Source organism: Chamaea fasciata, unplaced genomic scaffold (genome assembly GCF_029207755.1).
Source record: "Chamaea fasciata isolate MVZ Bird 193981 ecotype frontalis unplaced genomic scaffold, bChaFas1.0.hap1 SCAF_20, whole genome shotgun sequence".
Classification (NCBI taxonomy): Eukaryota; Metazoa; Chordata; class Aves; order Passeriformes; family Sylviidae; genus Chamaea; species Chamaea fasciata.
In genome coordinates this window covers 9,954,713-9,971,605 of record NW_027094105.1, presented here as the reverse complement: position 1 = coordinate 9,971,605, position 16,893 = coordinate 9,954,713, and the positions used below count along the sequence as shown (strand labels likewise).

At 41.9% G+C, this 16,893-nt stretch overlaps 1 protein-coding gene across 8 annotated transcripts in view; it reads left to right on the top strand.

Moving 5' to 3' along the window:
- Positions 1–16,893, top strand: part of DENND1A (DENN domain containing 1A) — a 149,031-nt gene that overhangs the window by 17,599 nt on the left and 114,539 nt on the right. For all 8 annotated transcript variants that reach the window (XM_066201358.1, XM_066201354.1, XM_066201357.1 and 5 more), the window contains exon 3: positions 12,463–12,506. In XM_066201358.1, coding sequence (XP_066057455.1) covers positions 12,463–12,506 — 44 coding nt within the window. The remainder of the gene's footprint in view (positions 1–12,462; positions 12,507–16,893) is intronic.

Below are 16,893 nucleotides of genomic sequence, written 5' to 3'. Positions count from 1 at the left end.
TGTTATTTTTGTTTCCTTGGCAAGGAGGATTTTGTGTAGAACCATATTAGCACTGCAAACATGGAATGTTCTTCCCGGTAACTTGTTCTCCAAGTATTTGCAGCGTGGCTGTTTCCAGCCCGTTATGTGTTAATGATAGTGCGAGGCTGAAGCATTCCAATCATTCATATGCCTGTCCTCCCTTTCTCATAAGGGTTTCTTTGCTCAGGGTTTTTGCCTTATTCCTTTTGCTTTGTTGTGGTCAATTCAGTCAGTATAATGGCAGAGACACTGGCTTTTTTCCCCCCTTTTTTTTCTTTAATAAAGAGTTATGTTAGAGATATACTATAACAGAGATAAGAGCTATTTATGTCCTAAGCTATTGATTTTTAATTAATGTTGCCTGGGCTCATGCATGTTGGCAGAATTGCTAACAGCTTGTGGCATTTTTTAATTCACATCTTCTTTTTTGGTATTTTGACAGTGTCATTCATATCTCATGAAAAAGTACCTCGTCAGGTTAAATGTGTTAAAACACCGAGCAAAAAAAAAAAAAAGGAGAGAATGGAACATAGGGCTGCCTAGAAACCTTGATCCATTGCCAAAGTATTTAAACAATTTAGTGTTTTGGTTTTCTAGCTCCAAGCTGCTTCTCAAATCCCTTGCTAATTAATCCAGTTAATTCTTTGTAGACTAACTGTATGCAGGGCTTTTTCTTGGGCCTCTATCACTGAGAACCCTGTTTTGTTTGAAGCAAACCTAAGCTCTGTTATAAAGGTTGTAGTAATAACGTGAGTACTTGCAGATGTAAATACAGTGTTTTGAGCCTTTTTAAAAGGAGCTGTGTTTGTATGGGCAGCTTCTAATTTAATCTTTCATGTTTAAAAATTAAACATATATACTTGTGTAAAAAGATGGAGAGAACTTCATCAGTAGTTTGGTCACTTGTGGAGAGGCTGTGGAGCCTCTATGGAACAATTATGGCATGGAGCATTGGTGTTGTGGGACTGGAGTTAGTGATGCATGTTTATTTTTCAACAAGTAAATAGTGGTAAATGTCATTAATTTCTGTTCTCAAAAAAGGGTGTTTGGATATAGCACAAGTAAGAGTTTAGCAAAAAGAAGAGTTTTTAGAAATGACCTGTTGATGCTTGAAATTCTCCTGGTGGGAGTACAACAGCAGGATGAATTCAGACCCGGAAAAAGCAGGTGGGGAGCAGAGACATGGAATGAGGTAATGAGAACAGAGTAGGTCCTGCTCAAGGTGTGTGATAAGAGCCACCCCAGATCTTGAGCTTCCTTCTGGTGTGTCAGATTTGTGAGAACTGTTTCCCCAGTGTCCCACTCCCAGAGTCCGTGGGCAGCGGCATTCAGCACCGCCGGCATCATCAGCCTGGAGAGAGGTCCTGCAAGTGGATTGAAGTTACAGTTTTACATTACCTTTGGAATTGGTAGTGAAGGAAAAAGATCGTTTTCAGCAAATCTGCTGCTAAGGGTGACCAGATTGAAAGGAATCTGCAGGGCTTTGAGAAGGGCTGAAAGTTTACTTGGGAGTTTGTGGTCTCTTGAAGCTGGGCAAGGGAAAGAGAAAGGAAATTAGGGTTTATATATGCCTGATTTCCAGGGCTGTGGCATAATTATGAAATGTTCCTGCTCAGAACTGGACTACTCTGCTCTCTCAGGAGCATTTTGATAGCTGGATGTATGTTCTCATACATCTTGGAAGTATCAAGTGTCTGAAAACATTTTTTGCGGTTAGAAATCCTTTTGATACCCTTGCCTTTTCTACAGTAGCAAAGATGTTTTAAATTTTTTTAGCGAGATGATAGATTTCCTGTCTAGCTGCACTGAATATCAGCGAACTCCTCTTTATCTAAACCAAATTTTTCTTCAAGCCAACAGCACTGCTTTAAACGTGCTAAACTTCCTTTTGCGGAGACCTTCTTTTTGTTACAGCACTACACACAGTATAGTGAGCTTTGCTAATGGTAGCTGAAAGCATTGCAGCATGAGCTAGGTCAGTCCTGCAAGTGTCGATATATCCAAGGCTCTGTTGTGCTGCCTGATGCTGTCCTGTTAATGAACTTTCCTCCAGAAGAGAGAAGTCATTCTGAGCAGCTGAACACGCCGTGATTTTGTTTTTCTTTCATCTCACGGTCATTAGCTCCATGAGATGTATTTTTCCATGTTAGGACCTCCTTCCCCTCACCCTCACTAACTTTTCAGTGGTGTTCGAGAAGTTCAACTTCTGTCATCGGCTTTTCTGACTCCACAGAAGGGTTGCGTGTTGGATGCTTTTCCTGTTCTTACAGACTTTCCTCTCACTTAATGCTTTAGTTGGAGGCTTTCATGGGACCTCAGTGATGCTGCAGCCTTAGGTGAGGCTCACTGTGACCGATATCTGGGGTTTTTTTGTTTTTTAAACTGCATTCCAGCTTACCTGTTCTTACAGATTTTTACTGTATTACCATTTTGATAGAATGGGCAGCGCTAATAGGAGCGGTGAGTTGAGATGGGCATGTTGCATGGCTCAAGCTGAAACAAAAAGGTGAGGCTGAGTACTGAAGGGTACAAGGCCAAGTTCTGAAGTGTCCCAATACAATAATTATTGCTCTCTCTTACATATGATCATTTAATAGATGAACTTGCACACCTGAAAGCTCAGGAATGCATTGGTGACCGTGGAAGCTCCTGGTCAGTTCTGTTTCATAGCCCAGGTGTGTGGGGCTGTCAGTGCAGTGAGGGTGAAGCTCTAAGTGTGGTTACACTGGAAAAGCTACAGCCGGAGCAGCACTGTGAAATCAGCTCCCCAAAAAGGCTCCTGAGGTCTGGCTGTCCTTTGGTGATGAGGACATGGATGAATCGAATGTGTGGTGTGACAGATAAGCTGTATCTCAGCGCACATGCCCAGAAGCATTTGTGGTGACATCTCCACTGCAGGGACCAATAGAATCGAGAAGGAGGTTTTCAGCGTTTCGCCTTTGATAGAATGGTTTGGTTTGTTTCAATGCCATACAAACCACTGAAGCATCCTGAACTGAGCAGAGATGCACTAACAGAAGCCACCAAGCCCCAGCTGATGGTGCAGCTCAGTTTCCTCTGAGCGGGAGGTTCCCCTCGGGGGGAATTAGTGCAGTCGGGGACAGAGCAGTGTCTGGGAGCGGTGCTGCTCCGCTGCAGGAACACATGGGCACTTGGAGCCTGGGAACAGTCGGAGACTATCAATATTGAGAGTATGAAAGTGGGGTCAGAGTTTGAAACGTTAGGAAGTTACATAGCTTGAGGCTTAGAAATCAGTATTCACTGTTGCATGTGTAACAAAGAAGGTTTCTCTCTGTAGTTTGGGCAATTATCCAGTTGCTCAAGAGAAGGGTTGTTGGTTTTCCTTGCTTAATACAACACTTCAAGAACTTACGGTTGGCTGCAACATTTCTGTTCCACGTTCTTTTTCAGGCAGTTCACATTAAACCTGCTGTGTGGCAGTCCGTATCGCAGTGAATGCATTTCTGCAGAGCTTTGTGTATTTCTCTGGCGATATGTCTGTCTGAAGCTGTCGTGGTTGGTGAAGTTTGGAAAGAAATTGAAAGAAAATTAAACTATTGTAAAATGTTCTCTAAGACATAGAAGATACAGGTTATTACCAAATTTAAATGGTTGAACTATCATTAAAGCTAAACCCAAAAATGACAAGAATAAAGCAGCTTGGAAAATGTTTATAAAACTCGAAGTATTTTCTAGTAGTGAAAAGCCTGGCAGTGTGTTGGAAAATAGTTTTTGTTTTCATTAGCAATTCCTTTAGGTTTTGTAATGCAGTTGATTGATTGCCGTGGCCACTCTGTGGTTTTACACAAGCTCTTTTTAACACACTCTGGCTAAAAAGCAAGATGACATTAAAATGTTAATTCTGGTTTTCTTCAGAGCAACAACCAAGTTAAAAGTTACTTGGTTGACACAGGAAAGTAGAAAATTTAACATTACATAAAAATTTCTCATAAAATTAATTGATTAAGGATATTTTTAAATGAAGGTGCATAGTATGATAGTTAATACTGTTGGGTATTAATTCAGTTGGCTATAAGCTCTAATTTTGTCAAATACAACTTTTATTTTTGCCTCTGTACACAGTGAGCTTAGAGAAATTGTTCTGGGTGCATGTGCTTGGCCCTTCAGCAGAAGCAGTAGTGTGGGGCCCGCAGGTAGACATTCAGAAGCCATGGGAAATACACGTCCTGTAAATATCAGAGAGGTGGCTGTTTCTTGTAAAGCTGTCAAAGCTCTGGTTGCTGTGGGCTCAGCCTGAGAATTTGCATTCTGAAAATCTAAGTTAACAGGTTTAGACAATCACTGCTTGTGTCTGGTATTGTTAAACTCCAGATGATGCGCTAATTTGGATTAATTAATTAATTTTTGCTGCGTGTTAGCTAGACATGATAAAGGTCTTTTTACTTTTCTTTCTTTATTGCTTCTGAGACTTTTAGAAAAATCTTAGCTTGTAAATCCTGCTCTGCATGGCACTGGCACTTCCAGACTGTCACATTTAAATCAGAGCCTGAAATATTAGTTAACTGGTTCTTTCATATTCCCAGGACAAGGAGGGCTTGCCAGCTGCTGTGGAAGTGGGGAGACTGTCACCAGGCAACTCCGCTGTCTCGGGGTATAAATACAAAGAGGCAGGAGAGAAACAAATTCAGTATTCATGGCCTGAGCACTTGAAACACATCTCTATTAAATTTATGGAGTGTCAAAAAGGTTATGAGAAAAAAATACTCTGATCAAACACAAATAAATTTAAAAAATTATTAAACCCCAAAAAAGCCTGCTTAAAGTAGGTGTTCCCATTCAACTTCTGCATTTAAACTCTTTTGTATAATTATTACTGGCAGCCTGTAAAATGTTTCAAAACACTTCGTATTTCATTTTGTAAGCCAGGCTTTGTGGATTTCTTGACCATTGAAGTACGATTTTGCCTAATTATATTTTTTGCAAATTTTAGCTGCTGTATAATTTGCCGACTAAAATTACGGGGGGAGGGGGGGAAGAATTAAAAATATAATCCATTCAAAATTTGCAGTTTGCAGGACTCCTGGAGTTTGGCTTCCATTTGCAGGAATATTGCATTTCTGGGTTGGCTGAAGAACAGATGGTTATCAAGAGAAATATCCCCTTAAGTGCACAGTAAAGCAAACTCAAAAGATTCATCAACCGTGCTTTAATGTGGGCTCGAGGTATCACCAAAGTCATTAACCAGTGCAGAGAAAAGATCTGAAGACTTCAGATGGAGATGGGAGAAACATGTAACAAACAGGACTCGAAATAAGTACTTATTTTGTCTTCTGGTTTTGATCGCTGTTATTTTAGTTTATGCTCTATCCTGTGCATCCCCTTCTTGTAGTTCTAGCTTTAGTTCTGTCAGTGTCAGCAGTTTAAAAATGAATCTGGACCGAAAGCGTTCTGCTTTTCTTTATAAAGAAATAATTCTGAGTTTGCTGATCACTGAAGACATCTTATGCTTTCCAATGTCTCCCTACTCTTGGCAGTTTAGAATGTTAGCAATAGACATTAATCTGCACCATTATACAACTGGGATTTGTAAAACCAATAGCATGGTGTAGGTGAAACAAAAGAACCTAAGGATTTAATAGGAAGATATTTCCCCAGTTGTATTTCATATTTTGAACACTCTGCTTGTACCGCAACTGTCTCCCAACTTCCATTAAAATAATTATTGAAGTTTTGATTAAACCTGGCCTTATTCCATATGAGAGTCCGAGGGAGTAAATAATGGCAGTTAAGATGGAATATGTAGCCTTAGAAGAGAGTCTGACTAAATGCTCTGCACGTGGCAAGCTGGGCAGTTCAACAACTTGACATGACACCGAATAATTGATGAGGAAACCAAGGGAGCCTCTTCTGTTTGGAAAAGGCAGTGAGTGTTTTTCCTGTCTTCTTGTCCAAGAAGTGAGTGTTGTTTCTGTTTATTTAACAGGATTGTGAAGTGAACCAAGACCCCTTTAGATGGAAAGTTGGTTTGTCTGCTAGAAACTGTGAAAGTCTCATATTTAACGTTTACTCTGAGTGGCTTACAAAGCTGCTGCTGCACTGGGAAGCTGGTGTGAGGGGATCAGAAAGCCTGGTGGGCACCCCAGGTGTATGGACATAACCCTGACAACCTGTGCCAGTTTTTGTGTTGTTAGAGCTGTTACTCTCTACATCTCTTCGTTCTGGAGAGCTGTGTATTGCCTTAAGTAAGAATCTGCGTGGAAATCTGTAGCTTAACCTGCTTTTTTTTGGAAGGATTTTTTAAAAAACGCATATAAGATGTTGCTGAGCACTGCCGAGGAAAGTTTTGTTCCTCACTGCCCCTCTGGCTCTTGATGTGTTAATAATATAAAAACAATTATGGAAATCATAGTGATTTGCCTAATCTGTTCTGGTTTTCTCCCTTCCTTCCTGTTTCCTATGATGTATATTTTATACTGCCTTTGCTCTCAGTCTTTCCTGCTTTCACATCACTTTACTGAAGCCTGAACAGCATATTGTGTGTGAGTTACAAACCTTATATTATGTTTCTAGATTAAACTGTTGTGAAAAGCGTTTTCATGTTACCAGTGAGGTTTTTGGCACTTGCAGGGCAGACTTCCAAATGTTCTGTTGAAGAGAGAGAGGCAAACTTGTGAGTGTGTTTTTGTGCCATGGCTGTCCCGGCCTCGTGCACAGCGGCTGATGCGCCAGTCGTGCCTGGTTCGCTGAGCTGTGCTGGTCAGGGATGCACAGAACCTTCGGGAGCTGCTGCTCCTGCAGGGCCCTGTCCACCTGCTGCGGCCCAGCCCGGCCCAGGGTGCAGCCTGGATCCTGGGGCTGGCATATTTGTCAGCACTGCGATGTGCTGGGTGAAGGGGTGATTACAAACTCTGCTCACGTGGGTCGTGTGTCTGAGCGGGGAACCCGCTGCGGTGCTGGCTGTGCTCAGCGACGCTCGGGGTGACGTCGGCCTCACGCACCACGGTGCTGGCAGCAGCCTTGTGCGATGGGGTGTAAGGCTTCCTCGTGGAGTTTTCGTTTGCGTCTTGGTAGTTTTCTGACTTGCACGCTTTTGGAATAAAGTGCACTTTAAAAAGGAAAGATTGAAGGCTTAAAGCTGCGTATTAAATAAAAACGGAAATTTTTATTCCGGTGTGTATTTGATGCCAGAACTTGTTCGGAGGTTTGGTGTTTGTCTTCTTGTGTGTGTGTGTGTAGGCTTTTTCTTTCCCACATTTTCTCCACCTATCCCCGCCTTTTTCCCTCCTCCCCTGCTTCCCCCTCTCCGAGATGGTGTCTGCAGGCTGAGCTGCAGCAGGTTAGGGGCAAGCAGGAGTGTTCGGCTGTGCTGGGTGCAGGACACCAAGAAGTTTGCAGAGGTTTGGAAAGAAGTTTGCGTTGCTTTTTAGTTGTGCTGCATAAGGATGAGAATGGGTAGTGGATGTTGAAATTTAAAGTTACTCTGAAATGGAATTCCAGTTAATTTTAGAGGGATTGCAGCTGTAAGGACCTTAAAGAAGAGAATGAGGTAAATAATAAAGTTAGGAGAAAAAATGAAGTAATTTTCACTATATTTTTCAATTTGGGATTGAAATTAATTATTTGTAGCCAGTATGGATTAAATTGGCTGACTTTTTTCAGAAGAAGCTCGTTTGTTTATCTTGGGTTTGCATGGTTTACTCTGGGAAGTATATTCTGATAATTTTTTGAAAACTTCCCCGGTCTTATAATTTGCCTACAATTCAAATACAGACCAGTTTGTGCAGTGCTATTTGTAGAAGTAATCAAGCATGTGTCTTTTAAAAGCAAAACTCCTCACTTTATGACGTAAGAAAAGTTGTGAGTAAAAGAGCAGCATAGTTACACTAATATGCCATTGTAGCATGTTCCCATCCTGTCATCTGGAAAATTAAATCAGGTTCCAGCATGGATTAACATCCAGACTTGTGTGGAGGGGAAGGTACTGTCTTAAATGCCATGAAATTGAACAATGGGATTATACAGTTCACAGCTAATTTCAATATTCTGCTGTACTTGGCTTTTTGTTGGACAAGATTCGGTGAGGAGAGGCAGGGATAGCTTTTGGAACTTGGAAACATTCACATATTTAATGAAATACTAACAACAATAGCTGAAATATGGTTGAGTAATGAATGCAGTGCTCTACGTAATGTGCACGGATGTGATGTGTTTTCCCCACTTCCAGAGGGGAAAACTGCGTGTGCGAGCCATGAGAACTGCACTCGGCCGGCGTGGGACCAGTGTTAGCCCTTTGGGGAGTGTGAACGCTGCTGTGACCGTGCAGAAGAGCCTTGCTCTGTCCCCGAGAACGAGCACTGCCTTTGCTCACCCCTTTCCAGAGCTTCCCCCACGATGTTCCTGAGGGAAGTGATTCAGTCCCTTCCCTCAGAAGCACCCCTTAAAATAGTTGTGAGGGAAGCTGCTGCAGAAATAGCCACAGGAGCTATTTCATACCGGGCTTTCCAGCCCACTCCTCCCCGGGACAGGCTGTCCCCGGGGAGCAACAAGGGCTGCTGGAGCTCCAGGCTTTGGGCAGCTGAGATGCCGTGGCAGCAGCCGCTCGGTGTGGAGCTGTGTCCTCTGGGAGGAGAGCTCCTAATGCTGCAGGGCGGGTTGGTGAGTGGGCCCACGCTGGCTTCACCGAGGCCCCTCACGGATCTTAGGGCATTGATGCGATGTGCCATTGCTTAACAAGCTTTTTAAACCTGAGTGCAAGCTTTAGGAATAAAATCGACTTTTTTTTTCTTGGTACCAGCAGTTTGTGACGTGTGTATTTCACTGCGCTCGTGCCCCTACAGTAAGGGGAGATTGCAGATGGGATGGTGTATCGTAGCTTTATTTTGGAATGTTATTGCTTGTGTTCTTTCAGCTTTACACTTGCAACTTACAGTTTCCAGTGCTGTATTTCAGCATGTATTTATATTCACGGATGGCTGTTTCCCAGGGAAGTTTGTTAGCGCTTGATTTAGGCGTAAACTGGGAGGATCTTGTCATCTTTGTGGGCTGAAACTACAAAGCCAGTTGTAATGAAAGATGATACTAGGTTACCAGCAACAGAAAAGTTCAGCATGTGGCACAGTCTGAATTCTTGTTTTGGGCTTTGGGACAAGTTTAGTTTGAGAAGCACCTCCATAATTCCTGTGACTTTCTGCTTTTGGGGGTGAACCGGCGCTGTGCTTGTTCTGGTTTGCAAGGTCTCCTCCTGCTCTCAGCTGAGCTTTCAGAGCTCTGTTAAGTTATTGGTGACTGCAAAGCTTCAGCTCGGTGCTTTGCTGTAGCTGGGCAGGAGGTTGGTTGGGATTTCAGCCTGGCTCTTCCCTTGTTCTGATGTCAGCAAATAGATTCCACTCTCCTGAACTTGAAAAAAGTATTTTACATGTGTTTACTTTGCATCATTTCACTCGAAAGCCTGTTAAGTACCTGGAATAACAGCGTTCCCAATGTTTTGAGTCGCAAAGGGCTTTCTTTACTGTCTACAACTATAATGGAGCTGCATCTAACTGTTTGCATGCGCTGTGCAAAACAAATTACTGCGAGTAAAAGTGTTTGAAGTTCCTAAGTTACTTTAGTTTTACAGGCACAGTTGACAGTCAGTTCTGTTCATGTGTTTACCAAGTATTTCACGCTAGTGCTGAAACAGTTTTCAGTGATACTCGTGGTGCTGATTAAAGCTGATTCCTGGGTGCTGGCTTGGCCTGTATCTGTTTGACTCTTTTCTCTCGTTCAGAATAGTTTGGAAATCGTGTCTGTTGTGATTTTTGGGTGACTCGGGCTTATCCCTTCAGGAGAGAGCCTGGCTGTACTGAGTGATATCATAGCAATGTTTGGTGTGGAGATATTATATTTCATAGAGTCATGTGTCTTGAGGGCCACTATTGTACATATTTATGTCAGTCCTCTTGGTGTAGTGAGGGTGCTCCGGCTTCCTGAAACTTCATGGCACCAGCGTGTAGAATTTAAATATACTTCTATATATTCTGTGTGTATTCGTGTAGATAAGTGTAGTTGAAAACACCTTTCAGATGCACATTGGGTTAACAGTGAAGAATGGATGCAGTGCTGAAAGCTGTAAGAGGTGAAGTAGTTTGTTTTTTTTCCCTGTGACCAGTGTAGTGTTTTCCAAATAAAGATACTGAAAGTTTAGTAAATATTCCCAGACCCTTTAAAAGGTGAAGTGATGGAGCTGACGCAATCTCCAATAGAAAGGACTTGTAAAAACATGAGGACCTGTGGCTGCCAGGCATACCTCAGGGTGGTTTTCTTACCTGTAGGGTCCCAGTTTGTCTGGATTAGCCATGCTGATGGTGTCGTGAGATGTGTCATCCCAATGGCCTGTGTCACACGGGCATGTGGCACTAGGGCAGCTCCGCAGGTGGGGCCACAGAGGCACAGACGGGGTGTGTTTGCTCAGGGTGAGCTCAGCCGTGTGACCACTGGAGCCTCACAAAGCCCTGCACACGCCTCTGCCTCTGGACCAGGAGCTGACATGGGGCTCTCAGGCTCCACAGAAATACACTCCGGTGCGTTTGTCTGGGCTGTCCTTCATGGCAGGGAGCTCCAGGAACACAGAAGGGCTTTCAAGATGCTAAGAAAACAGGAAAAATGCATGTTTACACACACACAATTACTTTGTATGGCTAATCTGTTTTGTTGGATTTTTCAAGAATGAGAATGCGGTTTGCCATCTATGGACAAATGTGTTTAGAGCAAACACTCTTTGGATTTATGTCAAATTGAGTTCTTCATCTCTCTAAAAAAATGGTAGACGATAGAATGTTGTGTGTGGCAGTATGTGTGTATGTGTATTTAGTTTGAGAGCAATGGATCAATAGAGGAGGCGGGAGGAATGTAGGTATCATGTTCAGACACCATTACAGATGTCTGCAGCAGTACAAATTTATTTCTTTCATTGATTTGGTTTTTTTTTCCCTGTGAAATTCTGAAATCTTGCCCTCTGATAATGAATTTAAAATTTATTTAAAAATATGCATCTTAATAGGTGTGGCATGGCTTCATTTTACCACGGATGCTGTACTTGCTGTGCTGAAGTGTGAAGCCGTACTGTCCTGTTAATTGCTGACTGTGTGCAGAGGGGGCCCATGCCAGCACAGCTGGTCACATCTTTTTGTGTCTTTGGACACTTTGCTCACTTACCTGCGTGTAGACTGAAGAATTTTCAAAGTAAGGCTTTGAAAGGAGGTCCCTTGCTCTCTGTTTCTGACTTGCTGTGGTGATGTAGATACGCCTATGCGCAGTTTGATATATTGTATATGTGTCAGGGTGAAACGTTAAGACCAAGCGTCTGATTGCGTGGATAATGTAAAGCTGGGAAGTCTATAAAGGCCCAGGCTGCTGGATTTCTCACGTGGAAGGAGCACACCTTGGAAAGGTGTTTGCACCTGCTGGCAGTGGAGTCCCCGTGGCTGAGCTGCTCACACTGCAGGGGAGGTGCCCGTGCCACCCTGAGCCGGGTGTGAGTGCCGAACCCTGCTGGGGTGCTCTCCTCACGCACTGCGCTTGGTTTTCAACTCCTGCCTGATTGTTACACGGTTTGGGTTTTGTAATTAAAAAATTATCTTTGTAGAATGGAATGTGGCCTTCTCCGATGTATTCCTTTGAAAAACGGATGGCTTTGAAGGGATCTGTTTTAAATAGGTTGTCGTATAAATAATTTCAATCATGATATTCTGTTGTTTTATGAGCATCTCTAATTAAATTTAAGATAACTTCTCAGGGAATACTACCATATTATTTATTCTGACAGCCAAAGGAATAAGGACGTTGCATCAGTCTTGAATGCTTGCTCCTCTGAAGTGTTTCGCACTTGTTTTCCTGATGAGAGAGGTTCCAGAGCTGTGTTAATTGCCTCTTTCAAATGCTGGATAAATATTTTTGGGTTTCTAGAGAGCATACCTTAACATAAGTATAAAGTGATTTTGAGGGATTTGTAAGCTGGTATCACTGAAAACTGTCTGTGGAGATAAATTAGCGCAGTGCCTAGAGCTGGCAAAACTGGTTGTCTGATTTGAACCAAAATGAAATGCATTGGGTAACCATTTCCTGGTGACAAGGCCAGGTGGCAAATTGCAGCAGGAAAGATGTTGCCCAAGTACCAGCCTAAAGTTCTGTCTAGCACCAGGGCTTCTCTTAAAAAGTAATTCATATTTATATATATATGTGTGTGTGTGTGTACGTACACACAGACATTTCTGGTTTCATGTGTTTTGTGTGTGTTTTATGTACAGTTTTTTTCTGTCTGGAGGAGGGTAAAGGGAGAGCCTTGAAAAGTCCTTCCCTGCTCTTATCAGCATAGCAGCCTCAGCTGCCCTCCTTGGATCCCCTGCCAGGGTTGCTATCATCTTCTGATCAAATATTAATGTGTGATTCTCTGCTTGCTCACTAATCCAAAGCCAATTAATATTATCTGTCAATTATTTACAGATCCTGAGGTGCGGAGGCAATTCCCAGAGGGCTACAGTGACCAGGTTTGGAATGCGTAATTAATTTTTTACATGACAAAATTTATTTCAGGGTTGTTCAACATATTATTGCTGCTCTTTTTACTGAGAGAGATAAATGCATTCTTAGAAAGAAAAAGAAGCTGTAATTAGAAGCAGAAGGATAAAAACATTTTTACATTTAAAGCAGAAAACGGAAGAATTTGGGTCTCGTAAGATTGGTTTACAATCTCGTTTTTACAAGCGAACATGAGAGCGAGAAGGAAAATTGATTAATAAATTTCACTTTTTGCCTTTAGGTGCCAGAGCCTCAGTTCATTTGGCAGAGCTCTCTGCATTGTCTGAGGTTTATAGCTGTGTTTAACTGGGCACCTGGCACTACAGCACATTTTTTAAATTCTTGTCTGATCATGCAGTCTCTAGTCTGCTTCAAAAAGATGGTATAAAACCCCAAATGTGTGGGTAGAACACACAGGGATTCATCATTCAGTTTGAACACAGATTGAATTAGGAATGTTTCACAGGATCCCTAGCTGACTGGGGAATTAACACCTCCAAATTGCCTTGTCCTTGGCCGTGCCATGGGGAGTGCCTGGGCCGGAGCTGGGCTCAGGCAGGGATCCTTCCGGGGTGTCAGGGGGAGCTGCAGTGCTGCTGCTGCCCCAGGCTCAGCTCCTGAGCCTCCAGTCCTGGCATGGGGGAGCTCTTTAATGGAACAATAAGTCTGGCCTCAATGAGTCTCTGATACTGGGTGATACCTGGTTAGGGTCAGCACTGCTATTGTAGCTCAGATCCTTTCCCTCTAATTACGTTTTCACACAACATGAAATTTTGTGGCATTTAGACTAAAGCATTTAACAAATTGTTAGCTGTGACGGCTCACCAGGGCCAAGACAAATGGTTTCATATTTGGCTGTAATCACTGTGAGCAGTGGGACCTTGCCCAGGCCTTCTGGGTGGTTTTGTAGTAACAGTATTTTTTTCAAAGCACCTCTTGAACTACCTGACTGCTTTTCACTGTAGTTCATTGTTAGGACTTGCTGTACACATGGAGCATAGCACGGAACTAAGCCTTTGGAGGACTGCATCCTTACGGCCACTGTAGGTGTGTAAGTTGTTAATAAACAGCTCTCTGAGCTTGGATTTCCATGAGGGCTGACTGCCTTTCAGCAGTGTTGTGTTGGGTTAATCACGAGTGAACGGATGGTCCTTCAGTTGTGTCCAGGATCAAGGTGTTACAGGGGAGCCCTGCAATACGACTGACTTTGTAAAATTCCCAACAATCCCCTTTCCTCTGCTGGGAATGGTTAGACTTGTATTATATTGCTATGAATATGCAAGACTGAATGAAAGTCAGAGGAGCCACAGGCTCATAAAAATTCGTAAGATGTTCACCCAGTTCTAGTCAGAATTTCCAATGGCTGATGTCAGACCCCCTGAAAACACAGAGCTGTGTTTGTGTGGTTTTGGGGTGGGGTTTTACCTTGTCAGATATTTTGCACATGCTAACTTTCACAGGGAAAGCAAAAGAAATGAGGGTGAACTTCTCAGATTTGAGTAGATTTCAAAGATGTTTTTCCTGTTGATGCACAGAAGGAATATTTTCTGATCCTGGTAGCTGGATGTTCTTAAAGTGGAGAACATGTCCAGAGCTGACAGATTCAGATTTGAAAAATCACTTCCTTGTGAACATTCAAGTAAGCCAGGGAGGAAGACCTACATCCATGTTTGTCCTTATTGATTTAGAGCTCTGAAAATACATAAGCTGCAAATCAGTCAAGTTAGGTTTATTTCATTAAACTTCTGGTTTATTATTCTTTGGAAGAAAAAAAAAAAAGTAGAAGTGCCAAGTCACTGCAGATGAAGATCCTCGGTAAAAACCCCTTGGTTTTTCTGTGTGTACTCTGTATGCAAAGGAGAGAGATGATCTGCATGTTAGTGCAGGCAAAAATTGTTTCTAGCAATCAAACATTTATGATTTAATCCAGAAGGAATATTTGAGTTAAATCAACACAAGGTAAAGCACTTATTAGTAAGGGAAAAAAAAAGGAAAAACACCTCAAGTTTTTTTTTTTTATTCATCTAAACTCTCAGTGCTTGTTTTTACATACACTGTATTTCCCATGTACCAGCACATCTGATCAGAGACCCTCGCTGCTGCTAGATGTTTTATTCTGTGTGTTCTTTGTACCTTACAGTAAAAGAATCTGTCACAAATTATTGTGCCTCACTGCTTTAGAAACTGAGAAAAAAGGGAGGTTAGATTGACATCTGTGACTGAATAATGATGACCAGCCTTTTGGCTCCCCTTGAGCCACAAAGCCAGCATTGCCTTTAGAGAGGAAAAAGGAGTAAGAAGAAAGGGGAGGGATAAAAGAGAGTTACAAATCTGTGGTCCCGGAGATGTATTACTGTTGGGCCAGTTGTCTGCGTGGTATGATAATCCATTTTGATCTTCTGTCTTAATTGTCTGCTAAAGACAAATGGGCAGTAAAAGTTCATCAGTTTCATCTTTTGCTTCTCATTTAGAGACAGAATAAATGATCCATGGCTACAGAAGAAACCTTTCTTTCTGACACGGAAGTAATGCAGATCCAACACGTTTTATTAAAATATTTCTCCCTCATTATTTCAGTCCTCTCAGCTCTGATAGATCTTACTGTTTCATGAAAAATGTAATCTGAAATGTAAATAAGGGGTTTGATACAAAGTCAGGAAGTAATGAGCAGGCCAGCCACATTGCAGGAATTTTGATTGTAATTACTGACAAAGTGAATTCTGCGTGTCCTGATTTTTTTCCCTCAAGTTGTCTTTGACATGTTCAGACCACAATGACATCTACGGTTTAAATCTGTTAAATAACTGTATAAGGGAATATTTTATAGAAAATGTCATGGACAAGGTAACTGAGGAGCCTTACCAAGGGGAGAAAATGCTAATGATTGCTCCAGGCCTCTTGAAATGTGTGAAATGGGGCTTTTTGGAATGGCAGGAGGGGCGCTGGAGTAGTCTTGAGATCCATTTTTAAATATGAGACTGTTTTAACTTGTTGGGCTGTTTTATAATAGCTTTTAAGAACAAAATGTATATGTGTGTGTTTGTGGTTTTACCTAGCATGAAATCAGTAATTGTTGGTATTATAAGCAACAGTTTTCCAGTGCTGGATTTTTAGCATGACCTCAGAATTTAAACCAGATGAGAACTCTTAGTTTTTCTTTATAAAATGCAGTCACTGTAGATAGAAGTGTCCTTTCAAAAACCAGAAGAATCCTTCTGTATGGCTGAATTTTCTGGTTTGGGTTCCTAATAAAAAGTTAGTAATGAGCTTAATGTTTTGTAGGTGAAATCCTGTGCTGTTGGGATATTGTAAACACCATTCCTGGCAGGTCACCACGTGAATTTTGGCTGTCCACTGTTCTGAATATTAATGCCATGATTAACAGCTCTCCTAGGTTAATTTAAAGACAAGGAAGTTTGCAGCCAAGATACAAACTTCTGTCAGAAACAATACAGCAAATAGTTGTATAAATAGATAGAAATAGGAAGTAGTGAAACAATCAATGGAAGGTGTAGGAGGAATTACACAACCTTGGAAAATGCAGTACATTTTAAAAGACTTCTTTCTTTCGAGTAGTGGATCATTTGGTTCCTGGCTGTTTTAATCTTTATAGCTCATCTGAAAAGGAAAGGAAAAATGCTGTTGTGATGGTTGCTGTTTGTGAGCTGCTCTCAGTGGTATGATGGCTTGTCTGTAATTTGATGAACTATTGTATGTTCAGTTAATTACTCCAGGAATGACTGAGGTATGCGTGCTTGCAAGCTGGTACTTATGCAGATTGCTACTTCTATTCTGCTGGTAATTTTTCTTTCCACTGGCATTGAGACAGAGTTTATAACGAAACCAACAATCTTTATACATTTATAGATAAACTGTAAAACTTTTATGGCAGTCTTTATATAGAAACTAATGGTCTTTCTAGTACAGAGTCTATGGGCATTGTGCAAACATTGCACACAGGGAAAAATAAAAAGCACTTTCTTTGTGTCATTGAGAGTTGTGTGATTGGAGAGTCGTTACACAGTGCTGGCCACTAATGGAGCATAAACCCCCTGGCTTGGAAAGTCTGTGTGCACTAAGGGGAGCTTGATTATAATCCAATTGGATATTTCTGAATTGCACATAATATTCTGAGTGTAAACTTCTTACCTTACAGGATGCATGCACAGTATGATAAAACCTGTCCTAAGAGTAATTTGAAATAAGAGCTGTCCTTTGCAGGAGCAGGTGAAGAAGCTGGGTGGGAAAGGCTGAGCAGTTAGTCGTTTAGAAAACGTAGGAAAGTGGTTCTGGTGGTTTTTGTCTTTAGGCTGGTGGTTGGAGTAGCTGCTGCACATGATCCTATCTGGGAAGGAG